Here is a 13,578-nt window from a genome sequence, read left to right on the forward strand (position 1 = left end):
TCGCTGTTCACGCGACCTCCCGTTCAATGTCCTCTACTGCATGACGAAGGCATTTCGGACCCTGCAATGCTATGTGATTCCGCTTCGTCTTTGTGCCCCCTACACCTCTTGCAAATTTTTCACACTGGTAGTGAATCACCCTGTATATAGAGTATATTTTTTTCATGATTTGCAAAATTTAATGCCCGTTAAAGAAGGGCACACTGGCTAAGGCCCTTGCTAGCTCTTAACTTAATCCTGTACTGCTGTGGTGTGGTGCATAGTAATGAAATTCAAGATTTTTAATTGGTAAGCAAGTAGCCCATAGGTATTTCAAAAGTTCAAATTACGTGTGTTAGTGTAATTAGGTAATTTTATTATGTATTATAATTAACTTATGACATTACAAATGTAATGGTATAGTGAAATACATATAACGTTAACCTGATAGTGTAATAAATATGTACCCTAGTGAGGAGTCTCCCCAACCAGGAGGTACAAATGAAGCTAGAAAAATGGGCAGAGAAGACACTACAATAACCTCCTTCAAGATCACATAGATAAAATTTTTTCCAATGCATGGCTCACGAGCAGGATGCTTTTCCCCCTGACTGAAGGATTCATGCTGCCATCCAAGACCAGGTAATCAACACCAGGAACTATAGAAAATACATTGCCAAGAAGCTCAGAGTGTCTAATTACACATGTCAACGATGCCACCTGGCCTCAGAAACGATCCAACACATCACCGCAGAATGCAAGGTGATCACCCAGACTGAGTACACTCAGACACGACCATGTAGCCAGAATCAAGGAAATACCAGTTGATCGAAAAAAGTGGACCGTGCTACAAGTGCAAACCCCAGGGAGTACTAGAGACCACAACCCACGAGCTGTACTGGGACCGCACCATAATAACAGATAGGGCCATCCTGCACAACAGACCAGACATAACCCTTGTGGACAAGAAGGAAAAGGCTACAATTCTGATTGATATAGCAGTACACAACAATCGGCAACCCCCAAAAAACCCATGGGAAAAAAATCAGGTAGTACACGAACCTAAGACAGGAGATCAAAGAGATGTAGCATATGCAGCAAGTAAAGTCCATCCCAGTCATCGTGTCAACCACAGGTATGGTGCTTAAAGACCCTACATAACAGCCTAGCAGCAATAGGTCTCCCAGCGAGCACCTACAAGGAACTGCAGAAAGTTGCAATCCTGAACACTTGAAGGATAGTCAGAGAGTTCCTCAACCAACAGTAACACCAGACATAACAACAACCATCCTGTGTACTTGGTAACAATACCCGTCGAGGTGGTACCCTGAAACAGGAAGAAATAATATGAAGAACAATAATAATAATAATAATAAAGAAGCAGAAAGAATATGGTCAATAGGTCCATATAGAACCAGAGGATGAAGAACAAGAATAAATACCACCCAGAGTAGCTGAAGTGGAAAGAGACGAAGTCATGATATCCAACATAGAAGGCGAGTGGAAGACGGCCCTAACAGAATTCGAAGGAATGGACTCCACATGATACCTAAGCAGAGGCCAAATAAAATCCTGTGGAGAATAACAACCACCTCAATCGGCAAATAATGCCACATTACCTTGACAACAATGGTCCAACGCTGGAGGCTATCCACATAGCCATATACTGTGCTGCCATAGCACTTACTACAATTAATGGAAAAGAAACGAGAGACCAGCAGCAAAAAAACCAAAAAACAGAAGGAACCAACAGCTTGGGAAAGAAGACTTCAGCAGAAGATAGAAGAATTAAGAGTCAAGATAGGTCAGTTGACCCAGTACAAACAGGATAATAGAAGTAAGAAATTGATTGGAAAGGTGAACAGCATTCTCAAGAGAGCTTCCACAGCAAACATGAGACCAGAAATCAGAGAATAGGAGAATACTTGGACACAGTGAAACAGAATATACTCTCACTCAGCAAGAGACTACACAGATACGAAGAGATCACCCAGAGGAAAATAAACAATGGAATCTTCGATGAGCACCAAAGAGCATGCTACAGGAAACTGGGAAAAGACGTGAAAGAAGTGAACGGACCACATGAGCAGAAGACGATTGAGGAGTTATGGAGAAATATCTGGAGCAGAGAAGTAAGACATAACAGCAGAGTAACCTGGATAGAAGTAGAACGGAAGAAAGCCAAGGACATACAAGAGATGAGAGAGTGGGAGATTCGTAGTAAAACAGTCGATCAGGAACACCCACAACTGTCGAACTCCAGGAATTGATAATATCCACAACTGCTGGTACAAGAAGCTCACCTGTACACACAAGCACCTAGCAACAGTTCACTCGAAATATAAGGCACCCGGAGACAATCCGAAGTTTCTCAATGAAGGAGTCACATATCTGAAGCCTAAAGACAAAGATACAAGAAACCGGGAGAAATACAGGCCAATCACCTGCCTCCTAACGTTGTACAAGATCCTGACCAGCTGCATAACCAAGAAGATATCAGACCACTTAGAGAGTCAAAACATAATGGTCGAACAGCAGAAAGGATGCAAGCGGAGGTGAAAAGGGTGCAAGGAGCAATTAACCATAGATGCCGCAGTTATGGAGCAAGCCTACAAGAAACACTGCAACCTATACAAGGCCTACATAGATTACCCCAACGCTTTCATCTCCGTACCTCATAGCTGGTTAATAGAGACCCTGAAGATCTACAAGGCCAATCCGATAGTGATAAACTTCCTAGGAGCAACAATGGCGAAATGGAGTACCACTATTAAGGTCGAGAACATCACACCCAGACCAATTTCCATTAGAAGAGGAATTTTTCAGAGAGATGTTGTGAGCCCAAGTGATTCTGTCTAGTACTCAACCTGCTATCCACCATGCTTAACGGCAGCAAGTATGGATATAACCTCAAAGAAGGAAGAAAGAACCTGAACACCCTCACTCACCTAATGTACATGGATGACAACATGCTGTACGCGGCAACCGAGAAGCAACTTCAGCAACTACTCCAGATCATCGAAGAATTCAGCAAGGACATCGGGATGGAATTTGGTCTAGACAAATGCAAGCCCCACCCACTGCACCAGGGAAAATTAATTGGCCGAAACTATCAGCTGCTGACTGCTAAAGAGATCGAAGCTATTACAGAAGGAGAGACCTACAAATACCTAGGGACGATGTAGGCTCAGCAGTTAGATCACAAGGATATCAAGAAGTGCCTGACCGAAAAATATGATCAGAGACTCAGAAGCCTGCTGAAAGCAAAACTGAACGGAGGGAACACAGTTGCTACTATAAAGACCTATGCAGCTCCAGTTCTAACAGACGCCTTCGGGGTCATAGATTGGACTAACACCGAGTTGAAAGATATCATGCGAAAGACAAGGACAACGATGACCAGGAGCCGGCAACACCACCCGAAGTCAACAGTGGAGAGAGAGAGAGAGAGAGAGAGAGAGAGAGAGAGAGAGAGAGAGAGAGAGAGAGAGAATAACAATAGCTCCGAAAGAGGGAGGAAGGGGCCTGATAGAGCAACAGAAAACAGCGATAGTTAACCGGAAGGATTATTTAGAGAACAACACAGCACCAGGCCATAAGGAAGATAGATAAGTGTTATACCCCACTCAACCTAAGGGAGAAACACCACCCATCCTGGCGTCACAAAAAACGAATTTAGAAAGTTGGGTAAAGCAGACACTCAATGGCAGACACTACAATGACCTCTATCAAGATCACATCGATAGCATTGCTTTCAATGCATGGCTCACAAGCGGGACGCTCTTCCGAGAGACTTTAGGATTCATGCTCGCCATCCAAGACCAGGTAATCAACACCGGAAACTATAGAAAATACATCGCAAAGGAGCCTGGAATATCAGATGACACATTTCGACGATGCCGCCTGGCCTCAGAAGCGACCCTACACATCACGGCGGGGTGCAAGGTGATTACCCAGACTGAGTACACTCATAGACACGACCAGGTTGCCAGGATAATACATCAGACTCTAACGAGGAATTACTAGTTGACCAAAGAAAGTGTACCATACTATAAATACGAACCCCAGGCGGTACTAGAAACCCGAACCCACAAACTGTACTGGGACCGCGCCATAATAACCGATAAGACCATCCTGCACAACAGACCGGACATAACCCTTGTGGACAAGATGGAAAAGCCTACCTACCTGATTGCCTGACGTAGCCCAGTGGTCAGGAGCGAGAGTGCATAGCACGCGTTCTTTGAGTGGCCCGGGGTTTAAGCCCGTGATTACTAAATACGATAAATATTTGTATTTACGATTTATTGTAAACTCTACTGAGTTGGTTGTCAGTATAAACAGAATATGCAGGAGTATAAACAGAAATTTAATTAACTTAATTAATTAATTAAGTTAATTAAATTTCTGTTTAATTAACTTACTTAATTAATTAATTGGCTTATCGGTGCCCAGCACTAGCAATGTTCAGAAAACCCATGAGGAAAAAATTAGGAAGTGCACGAACATGAGGTCAAGGAGATGTGGCATATGCAAGAAGTATCGACCATCCCGATCATCGTGTCAACCACCGGTGTGGTGCCAAAGACTCTATATAGCAGCCTAGCAGCAATAGGTCTCCCAGAGAACACCTACAAGGAACTCCAGAAAGTTGGAATCCTGAACACCTTTAGGAAAATAAGAGATTTCCTCGACCAAACGTAACACTAAACATTACAACCACCCTGTGTACTCAGTAGCAGTATTGGTCACGGAGTGGATGCCCTAATCAGTGAGAAATAATATGAGCAATAATAATAATAATAGTTCTGCTGGAGAATTAACTCATATACCCATATATATTTTGTTTCTAAATTGCAGGAATTGTTTTGTGCGGTTTTCTATTATGCTGGACGAAGAATCCCAGTTGCCAGGAGGAAAATCCTGTTGTCCCCTCCTGAGACCGTTAACTTGGCTACAAAGTGAAAAAAAATCACTTACAGAATTCGATTTCCTGGTCACGTATGGAGGGGACAATGATTATAGCCACTTTGCTACCGCGAAGACTCATTCAAAAGATTAAAAAGGGAGATAAACAAAATGCCACATTGGTGCCCCAGAAATTAACTCATCTACTTGTGTGTCATATGCAGTATCTTTGTTTTGAGTGGAGTTGCTTTTCTAGTTTGTTTTTGTTGGACGAAAAAACCCTACTTTCCGTGCTGGCTGCCCCCCCCCCCACCCCCGAGACACAATAACTCAAGCCCAGAGTGAAAAAAAAGCCCATTATTGACGGACTTGAACCTGCATCCATGATCATCCCTACCACAGTGGGTGATAGTAGTATGATATAGTATGATTATGGGTTCCAGCAAGATCATGACCACTCTGCTCCCGCCAAGCCTGGTTCAATAGATTAGCATTAGCAGAGGCATATGATGCAAGAAAGTAAGTTATTATTATTATTATTATTATTATTAACCATATAATGCAAGGAAACCTGAAGCTTATGCTGCACCAGCCAAAAAATTTTCACGAGTTACCCTGAGAGAGAGAGAGAGAGAGAGAGAGAGAGGTGATGATAACCAGCTCAGGCCCCTGGGTTTTCCAAGCACAAACTTATCAGATGTGAGCCCCTGGGGTTACAGCATAATCTAACTAATGCAAGTTCTAAATCACGCGCAAGTACTCCTAGTGATCTTCCTTTGAACCTGCTTTATTATTATTATTATTATTATTATTATTAGCTGTATGGTGCAAGGAAGTCTGAGGCTTATGGTGCACCAGCCAAAAAAATTCCCCAGTTACACTAAGATTGAGACACACACAAAAGTAGAAGGAAATCACCAAGAAAGAGAAGAATGATGATATCCAGCTGAGAACCCTCGGTGTGCCAAGCCCATATGTGAGCCCCTGGGGTTATATTTTTATTTACACAGTAAAAAGAGAAAGAAGGAGGCAAACAGAAAACAGCATTCAGACTAAAATTCTAAGACTTTTGTCCAAGTTTAATCAGATATTTTATAGCATTTTATTGAACGCACAACTAATAGTAAACGGTTCAATTGTAATATTACTATTAAAGGAAGATTGAATATCGGTTACTAAAGATGCTGAGATTCAATTGCATAGGCATTACGTAACAGAACACGTCTAGTTAGCACAGAGTTTTACTACGTTGTGGTTAGGTGGTGCTTTTGTGAAATTTTAGTTGATGCAAGATGATGGCTGCGTGTTTTGGATGTTTTCGAGTGTGTTTCAATGGAACTGGGGTTGGTAGTGGCTATGTTCCGATGAAAGAGCAACCGATTGTAGTTTTGGATACCTCACACATGGGCAAGTACATTATTCATTGAAAGAAAAAGGGAAAAAAAGTTTAAAAAATGCTCATTATTCATTTTCAACACAACTTACTTCCAGTAGCACTTGCCATACCAAACAGCGGATTATTATTTTTCTTCTTTTCTGAACACTAGCTACAAGATTCATAATATTGATTTCTTGAATATGTCATCTGTATTAGTGCTTACTTTTTTAATTTTTCGTTCATGATTCCACTGACACGATGTTATTAATATGAAATTCAAAAACTAAAACTTCAGTTTTATCGTTGTCTAAGACATGTGATAGTATGCTTATTGAGAGAGAGAGTTGTAAACAGAGTTGAAAGCTAAAATTAAATTTTAGTGTTTGAAGTCCTAAAATTATGCGCGTTTAGTAGAAAACTATTTTACTAAATACGAGTTAGTATTTATTAATTTAACATAATTTGTTTGGGAAGAGAGAAATTATTTTTGAAGTTTTGCATACTTATTTAAAACGTTATTAGAAGGTAATTAAAAACAGATTCGTTTAAGGTAATTATTTTGCATCAAAACAAAAACTTATTCTGCATGAGTCAGAGGGAAATAAACAACAAACGAACGTCTAATATTATTCCCATTGTCAAAAAAAAAGTACATATTTAATTCTTCCTCCAACTTTACCAAACTCTCCAGTTCACATATTCTACCCCTAAGATTTTATAGTCGTGCCCTCTGATTCTTGTTGGAATTGTGAGTTAGAATATTTCCATTCATTCGTTTTACTAAGCAATCCCGTATACACTCCATTCAAATATTCCTCCCCTCACCAAGGTATCTATTTGCTAAGCTCTGAAGACTACACTTCTAAGCCTTTCGCCATTAGGATAATGTTCGTTGTTCTTCACTGATGTCCAGTCAATTTTCTTAAGATATGTAAATATTCATCAAAATAGACTGCAACACCAAATAAACGAATTAGCTTAACTAAAATTTTTTGAATTGATTATAATAGTTATAATTTAATTAGTTAATTATTAGTAATAGAGCAAAAACCTGTATATAAATATATAAATTCATTGTATATGTCAGGCATAGGCTATGCTGAAGGTGTACTTGTGATAACTGAGTAGGAAGATTTGACATTTGTGATAACTGAGAGGGAAGTGGAAGAGAAATTGTTGAAGCCTAAACATAATTTAGGTACCTGGGGTGGATGGGATCTATCCATTTATATTAAGGGAGAAAGTAGACCTTTAGTTAGAATTCTTCCTCTTGCTCAGATTACAAATCTGAGGGGGCATAAACTGAAATTGAGGAAAGACAGTTGTCGAATAGATGTGCGGAAATTGGCTTTTAGCCAGTGGGTAGTTGATTTCTGGAACAAACTTCCATCTGTCGTTGTAGAAGTTTTATTTATTCTTTACTGCATACATCTCCTACTATCACTTAAATAAATTCAAGGAAGAAATGGACAAATGTTTGGAGGAATTGGATGAGTGAAATGGGAAGTGTTTTTTTTTTTTTTTTTTTTTTTGGCTGATGCTGTATAAGCTTGCTTTCTTGCATCATATGCCTCTACTATGCTAAAGTAATTCACTAATGAGATTTTTCGCATTCGTGTTCTCCAGAACATTATATTTTTGCATCTGTGCATTGTGATTACTCATTGTAGTTTTGATAAGTATACATGCTCAGGCCGTAATATGTTCAATAAAATTGTAAACATTCATGAATTCAATGTAGTTCTCTTAATAAAATTGACAGTTTGCACTGATTGCATTAGACCCTCGTTTAGTCTTGGAGACTAAATTTTTTGTTGCACGTGGTGAATAAGAAATGCATTTCACTTTTTGGAATAAAGTAACCCATTTCATTTCTTCGAGGTCAAAAGACAGCAGATGTGGGCTTTTGTTTGGGAATTCACCGCTTCCTATCCAAATTTGTTAAGATGTGTTGTCATTATTGAGAACCTGTGTTAAAACACACACGTGCACACATTTTTTTTTTTTTTTTTTATGAAAAACGCCAAACGTGAAAGGTGTTGCAACCTATAGTACTTAGTACCGGGTTTGGGTTGCTGATAAGATGAAAGGAGACTTGTTGACATTAGACTTGAATTTCTGTGGACTGTAATTTCAAGAAATCGTGTGAATGGAAGTAGTTCCAGAAAACAGAAGTTGAAGGGGTAAACAAGGAAGAAGAAAAGTTTGTTCTGTGAGTTCGAAGTTCCACAGCAAATGAATATTGACTGCTTGTGGCACCTATTTGGACTGGCTTGGAAGAGAAAGGAGAAATTATAGAAGCCAATTCAGCAGAACAGTACCCATGGAAGTATCTATAGAAAAGGTATGCAGCATTAACAGAATATCTGTGAGACAGAGACTTTGTAAGAGATGGTTCATTAATTAATCAAACTGCCCTGTTCAAAACAGGGCAGTTTGATCTCCTACACGTTTAATCTCCTCTCCTCTCTCTTCAGTGTGGTTAAGGCCTTATTGGAAAGGATGGGGTCCCACTGCTCCTCGTCTGAAGAGAGAGGCGAGGAGATTAAACGTGCTACAGCAGACCTAGTAACGTGCAGTTACTCCCAGTGCATTAGTGAGAGGTGTTTAAGAGGTATGAACAACAGTCATCACAGGGATGCTTTTACACCTGTTTCCACTGCATACATTCTCTACTATCCAGGCATTTCAGAACTCATTCCCTGTATCTTGCATTCGTGTAAGATATGCTGTGTGCAGCTGCCAGGTCGGCGTAGGCTGCACACAGTAATGTCTGCAACTAAAGATCCTATTGCGGGTTATGACACTAGTGTGGTCATATATGAAATCAAGTGTCCTGATTGTGGGGGTGTTATGTGGGGGGAAATGAAATGCAGGCTGCAGGATCGCCTGAGGGAAACACAATAGAGCCCTTAAGACTGCAAATTACGGAGGTTCACCTGTAGCGGAATATGCCTGGGAAACTAGGCATGGCATTTCTGCTAAAGAAGCTGTGATGATTGTGGATAAGGCACATGGCTTTTGGAACTGGAAATGGCTGGAGAGTTTAAGAATATGTTCGTCCGGGCACTACAATCTTAATATGGATAAGGGCTGTTGCATTCACCCACTCTTTGAAGAGACGAATGGTTTAGAGTGGCCTGTCCATCTTCCGGTTCCAATGCACGAGAAGTGAACCATGTGCAGACTCCATAGTCCATGTCGCAGACCTTCTGAGATGTGTGGTACATATAGGTTTTTTTTTTTTTTTTTTTGGTAGTTGGCGCATAGGCTTCTGTGGTCATAATGCACCTCCCAAGGTTTTTTCAGTACTTTGATCCAAGCCCGAGGCAAGAATCGAACCCGCGACCTTTGGGTTGCTAGGCAGGCACTTTACCCACCCGGCTAGCCCGGTCGGCACATATAGATTGTCGGTCATCCTGCAACCACTATGGCTGATGAAGGCGGCCGCTGCTGCCGAAAGCTCCTGTATTAGTGGTTTCAAACAACTTTTATCGCTTTTAATTTTATATATTTTATTGAATTTTATTCTTGTTATACAACATTTATTTTATTTTAATATTTTAACATATAGTTATACAATCAGTACGTATGTATTTTATTTTATTTTATCATAATAAAGACGTTTTACAGGTTCAAGTCAGTGTTATTTAGTAGCATTACAGATGAATTACAGAATTCCTAAGTCCAAAGGCCTTTTCAATGAAGGAGTGATTTTTCACCCTTGTTCAGGACCTGGTTGGAAATTAACAAAGTACCAAACAGAAGGAAAAACACCAGTGGAATAAAAAAATGTAAGAAGGTGACACAGAATTATTCTGGGGGAAAAAACTGTCAAGAATCCTTCTATGCTTTTTGGCCTAACCACATACAGATTACCATTTGACAGTAATGTTGTATATCAGCTTTTATTCTGTTCAACAAATTCAACATGTAGCAAGTTCTAGCATTACACACACATTAACATGCTCACCGCTGGCTTGGTCTCCGACCTTAATGCACTGAATTCAGAAATCATAGGAATCAGTCTAGATGGAGGTGGGCAGAGTTATTTTTGGGCTTTCTTCTTACTGTGTGTGAATTAGTCAGAATCTGAAGTTTTTTGAATTTGCAGAAGAAAAATACCTGGTTTTTCTTCTGAAAATTGGAAAAAAAATAGTTCTTAAAGTCAGGTGGTTTTTTTTTTTTTTTCATTCAGATGAATTAAAAACTGCTTCACTTGTATGTGCATCAACCAGCAGTGAATCAGTTAGACTTTTACAGCTGTTTGTGCTGCCTTGAGTTTCTTTGGTGGTGGAGAATCAGTGCAATTTAACTGAGGACTTGTGCTCTTATTCTAGTTAGTAATGCTGATACCATGAGCTGATTTGACTGACGATGATGATTATGCATTCTTTTTTCACATGGCAGGTCTGTGCCATATGAAAAATAACATCCAGAACTGAATCACATCTGCTTCCCTCCCAGTCACTATTCCTTTCCGTTAGCTTTTGTTCCCATCAAACTCAATCAGTCAGCCAGTGTTCCAGTTTTCCTCCTTGTTCTCTTGCCTGTCGCTTTCCATTCAGTTACATTTCTGAGAAAACACTTCTCACTCAATATGATCCAGTTTTTCCTTAGAGCACATATAGTACTTGCCCTTCCAGTACATTGTATTTCTAATCCTATCTGTCTGTTACACACACACACACACACACACACGGTACAATAGTGCCCATCACAGAATTTATATAACATTTGCTTGCAGCACAAAGATTAGCATTAGTAGAGGCATATGATGCAAGAAAACAAGCTTATGCAGCATCAGCCAAAAAAAAAAAAAAAAAAAATCCCTTTCACTTCACCCCTCTGTTTGTTCGAAATACCTGTACAGCTGAGCCTTAAATTTATTTATGCTATCAACTTCCACAACAAGGGATGGAAGTCTGTTCCACCAACCAACTACCTGCTGGCTAAAGGCAAATTTCCACACATCTATCCTACATCTGTCTTTCCTCAATTTGAATTTATGCCCTCTCAGGTGATTATTCTGAGCAAGAGACAGTATCCCATCAGCATTGAGCATGCTGAAACCATTCAAGGCTTTGTACACCTCTATCAGATCACCTCGCCAGTGCCTAGATATAAGAGAAGCAGGATTTGAATATGGGGAGTACAGTATGTACAGAAAGAATATAGTGTTTATTGTCAAGCAGCACTGGGGGTTCCCCTAAAAGCATGTAGTATTCTCTGTGTTGCAGTATAGACTGTAAACACCAGAGGTAGTGTAAGTTTTGGGTGTTGGTCTAATGTTTCTCTGGAATTTAGCCATGGGACCAATGTTCCCTCTAATTTTTCTTATAGCTGCACTGTGCAGAAATGCACCTGAGTAAAAAAAATTTCAGACAAGATTAAATATGTGCAATATTTTTACAAATTGTTTTCATTATAAGTAGGGACATACATAATAATAAAAAAAATGTTAACAATAAATTTACACTTTACAGTTAGTTATTTATTTTCCTTGGAATTTTTCTCTTCTGATCTTTGTAGAAGTCCTTACTTTGTAGACATCTACATTTATTGTTGCACCATTCACTAAATGAAATTTAATTCTCATAAGGTCACTTAAATGATCTTCATGTATTCTATTTCGATTTTTTGTTTTAATTGAATTCATATTACTAAATCCTCGCTCACAGTCTGCACTTGATGCATGAAATGTTCCTATAATATCACAGAATGGATATATTACAAAACTAAATTTATAAGTACGAAATTTAAAGTATCACTGAAAGTTTTAAATGTTTCATTTTTAGTTTTTTCAGCAATTATAAATTTTAATTCTGAATATTCTTCTGATATTTTAGAAATAACATTACTTTTGTTATTTGTAATAAATCATGAATATTTTTTTGCAAGTTGTATCACATTGTTTCCCAAAGTCAAAATTATTGCTTTCATTTGTGATAGCATTAATATCAAATACTTTACAATCGTTTAATTCATCATCAGGAAATCTTTTATCTAAGTGATCACATACACGTTTGATAAAGCAAATTATAGCAGCAGTGTCAACATCACTTTAAATTTTTGATAATACTTTTTTCACATTTTCACTCCAGAAAATATTTTTTCCAAGATATTGGCTTCTTAATTTGTTTATTTTAGCTTTAACATATTGATGTGCATCAATAATTTTAACAAGTACAGGTCACTGTTGAAAAAAAGCTGTGAAAAAGGGTTTAATTTGAAAGTGTCTGCAATTCTGCCCAGACACGATAGGAGGGAGTATATGATGAGAGCCTTGTCGATCAATTCGGCCCTGGAAAGATTGTGCAAGGATCAAGGGGTAGAATTTTTTTCAGCCTGGACTGTACTTGTTAACAGGAGAGATTGCTTCTACAGGGATGGGATACACTTAAATAGAAAGGGTGCAAGAATATTTGCTGATGCTATCGAGGCAGTGAGAGAGAGAGAGAGAGAGAGAGAGAGAGAGATAATCTTTAATGCCCTTCACGGCCAAAAAGCCAGGGGTTTACATTTGTACAACTTCCCGAAACTTCCGGGAAAATAGATTAGGTGGGTCGGAAAACTGCTAGCTTGGGGGGATACAAAGACGAATAGATTAACACGAATAGATTAGCCACTGGCAGACATGAAAGAGATTCTTGCACTGCTTCTATTGGAATGAGCAGAAGCTTGAAAAACAAGATTCAGTATATTTCAGAGACTGCTGGGAGTCATTGCGATGCAAGTAAACACATGGGTTGTGTTAGGGTAGCTAAGAATAGAAATAGGTGCATGTATACTTGCGTGTACACCAATGCTAGGAGTTTAGTAAATAAATTTGATGAATTTGAGGTATTGCTCAAAACATCAAAGGCAGATATTGTTGGGATATCAGTGACTTGGTGTCACACAGATATAAGGAATGCAGAACTGGAATTTGGGGAGTACAACGTCTACAGAAAGGATAGACTGGATAGGAAGGGAGGAGGGGTTATGCTATTAGTTAAGAAATACATAAAATCCAAGGAAGTGAAGCCAGTGGACATCGCTGGACAGTGCAGTGTCGAGTCAGTTTGGTGTGACATAAGCATTGGGAGATCAAAATTGAGAGTAGGAGTGTGCTATAGGTCTAATGACTCTGATGAGTATAATAAGAAACTGTACAGGGAAATAGAGTGGCCCAGTAAATCAGAGAGTCTTATAATGGGAAATTTTAATTTCCCAGATATTGACTGGAGTTTGGCGGCTGGTCACTCACACACTAGCAAGGCTTTTGTGGATTTATTGGATGATTGTTTTCTACATCAGCATGTTCGGGAGGC

At 39.2% G+C, this 13,578-nt stretch overlaps 1 protein-coding gene across 2 annotated transcripts in view; it reads left to right on the forward strand.

Annotated features, from left to right (window-relative positions):
- The first annotated feature begins 6,180 nt into the window (after nt 1-6,180).
- The window catches only part of LOC150084319 (SPRY domain-containing protein 7), a 129,143-nt gene continuing 121,745 nt past the window's right edge, over nt 6,181-13,578 (forward strand). For both annotated transcript variants that reach the window (XM_090375166.1, XM_090375167.1), the window contains exon 1: nt 6,181-6,294. In XM_090375166.1, the coding sequence (XP_090231292.1) occupies nt 6,183-6,294 (112 nt within the window). In that variant the 5' untranslated portion in view covers nt 6,181-6,182. The remainder of the gene's footprint in view (nt 6,295-13,578) is intronic.

Source organism: Mastigoproctus giganteus, chromosome 6 (assembly GCF_048544385.1).
Source record: "Mastigoproctus giganteus isolate SK-2022 chromosome 6, ASM4854438v1, whole genome shotgun sequence".
Classification (NCBI taxonomy): Eukaryota; Metazoa; Arthropoda; class Arachnida; order Uropygi; family Thelyphonidae; genus Mastigoproctus; species Mastigoproctus giganteus.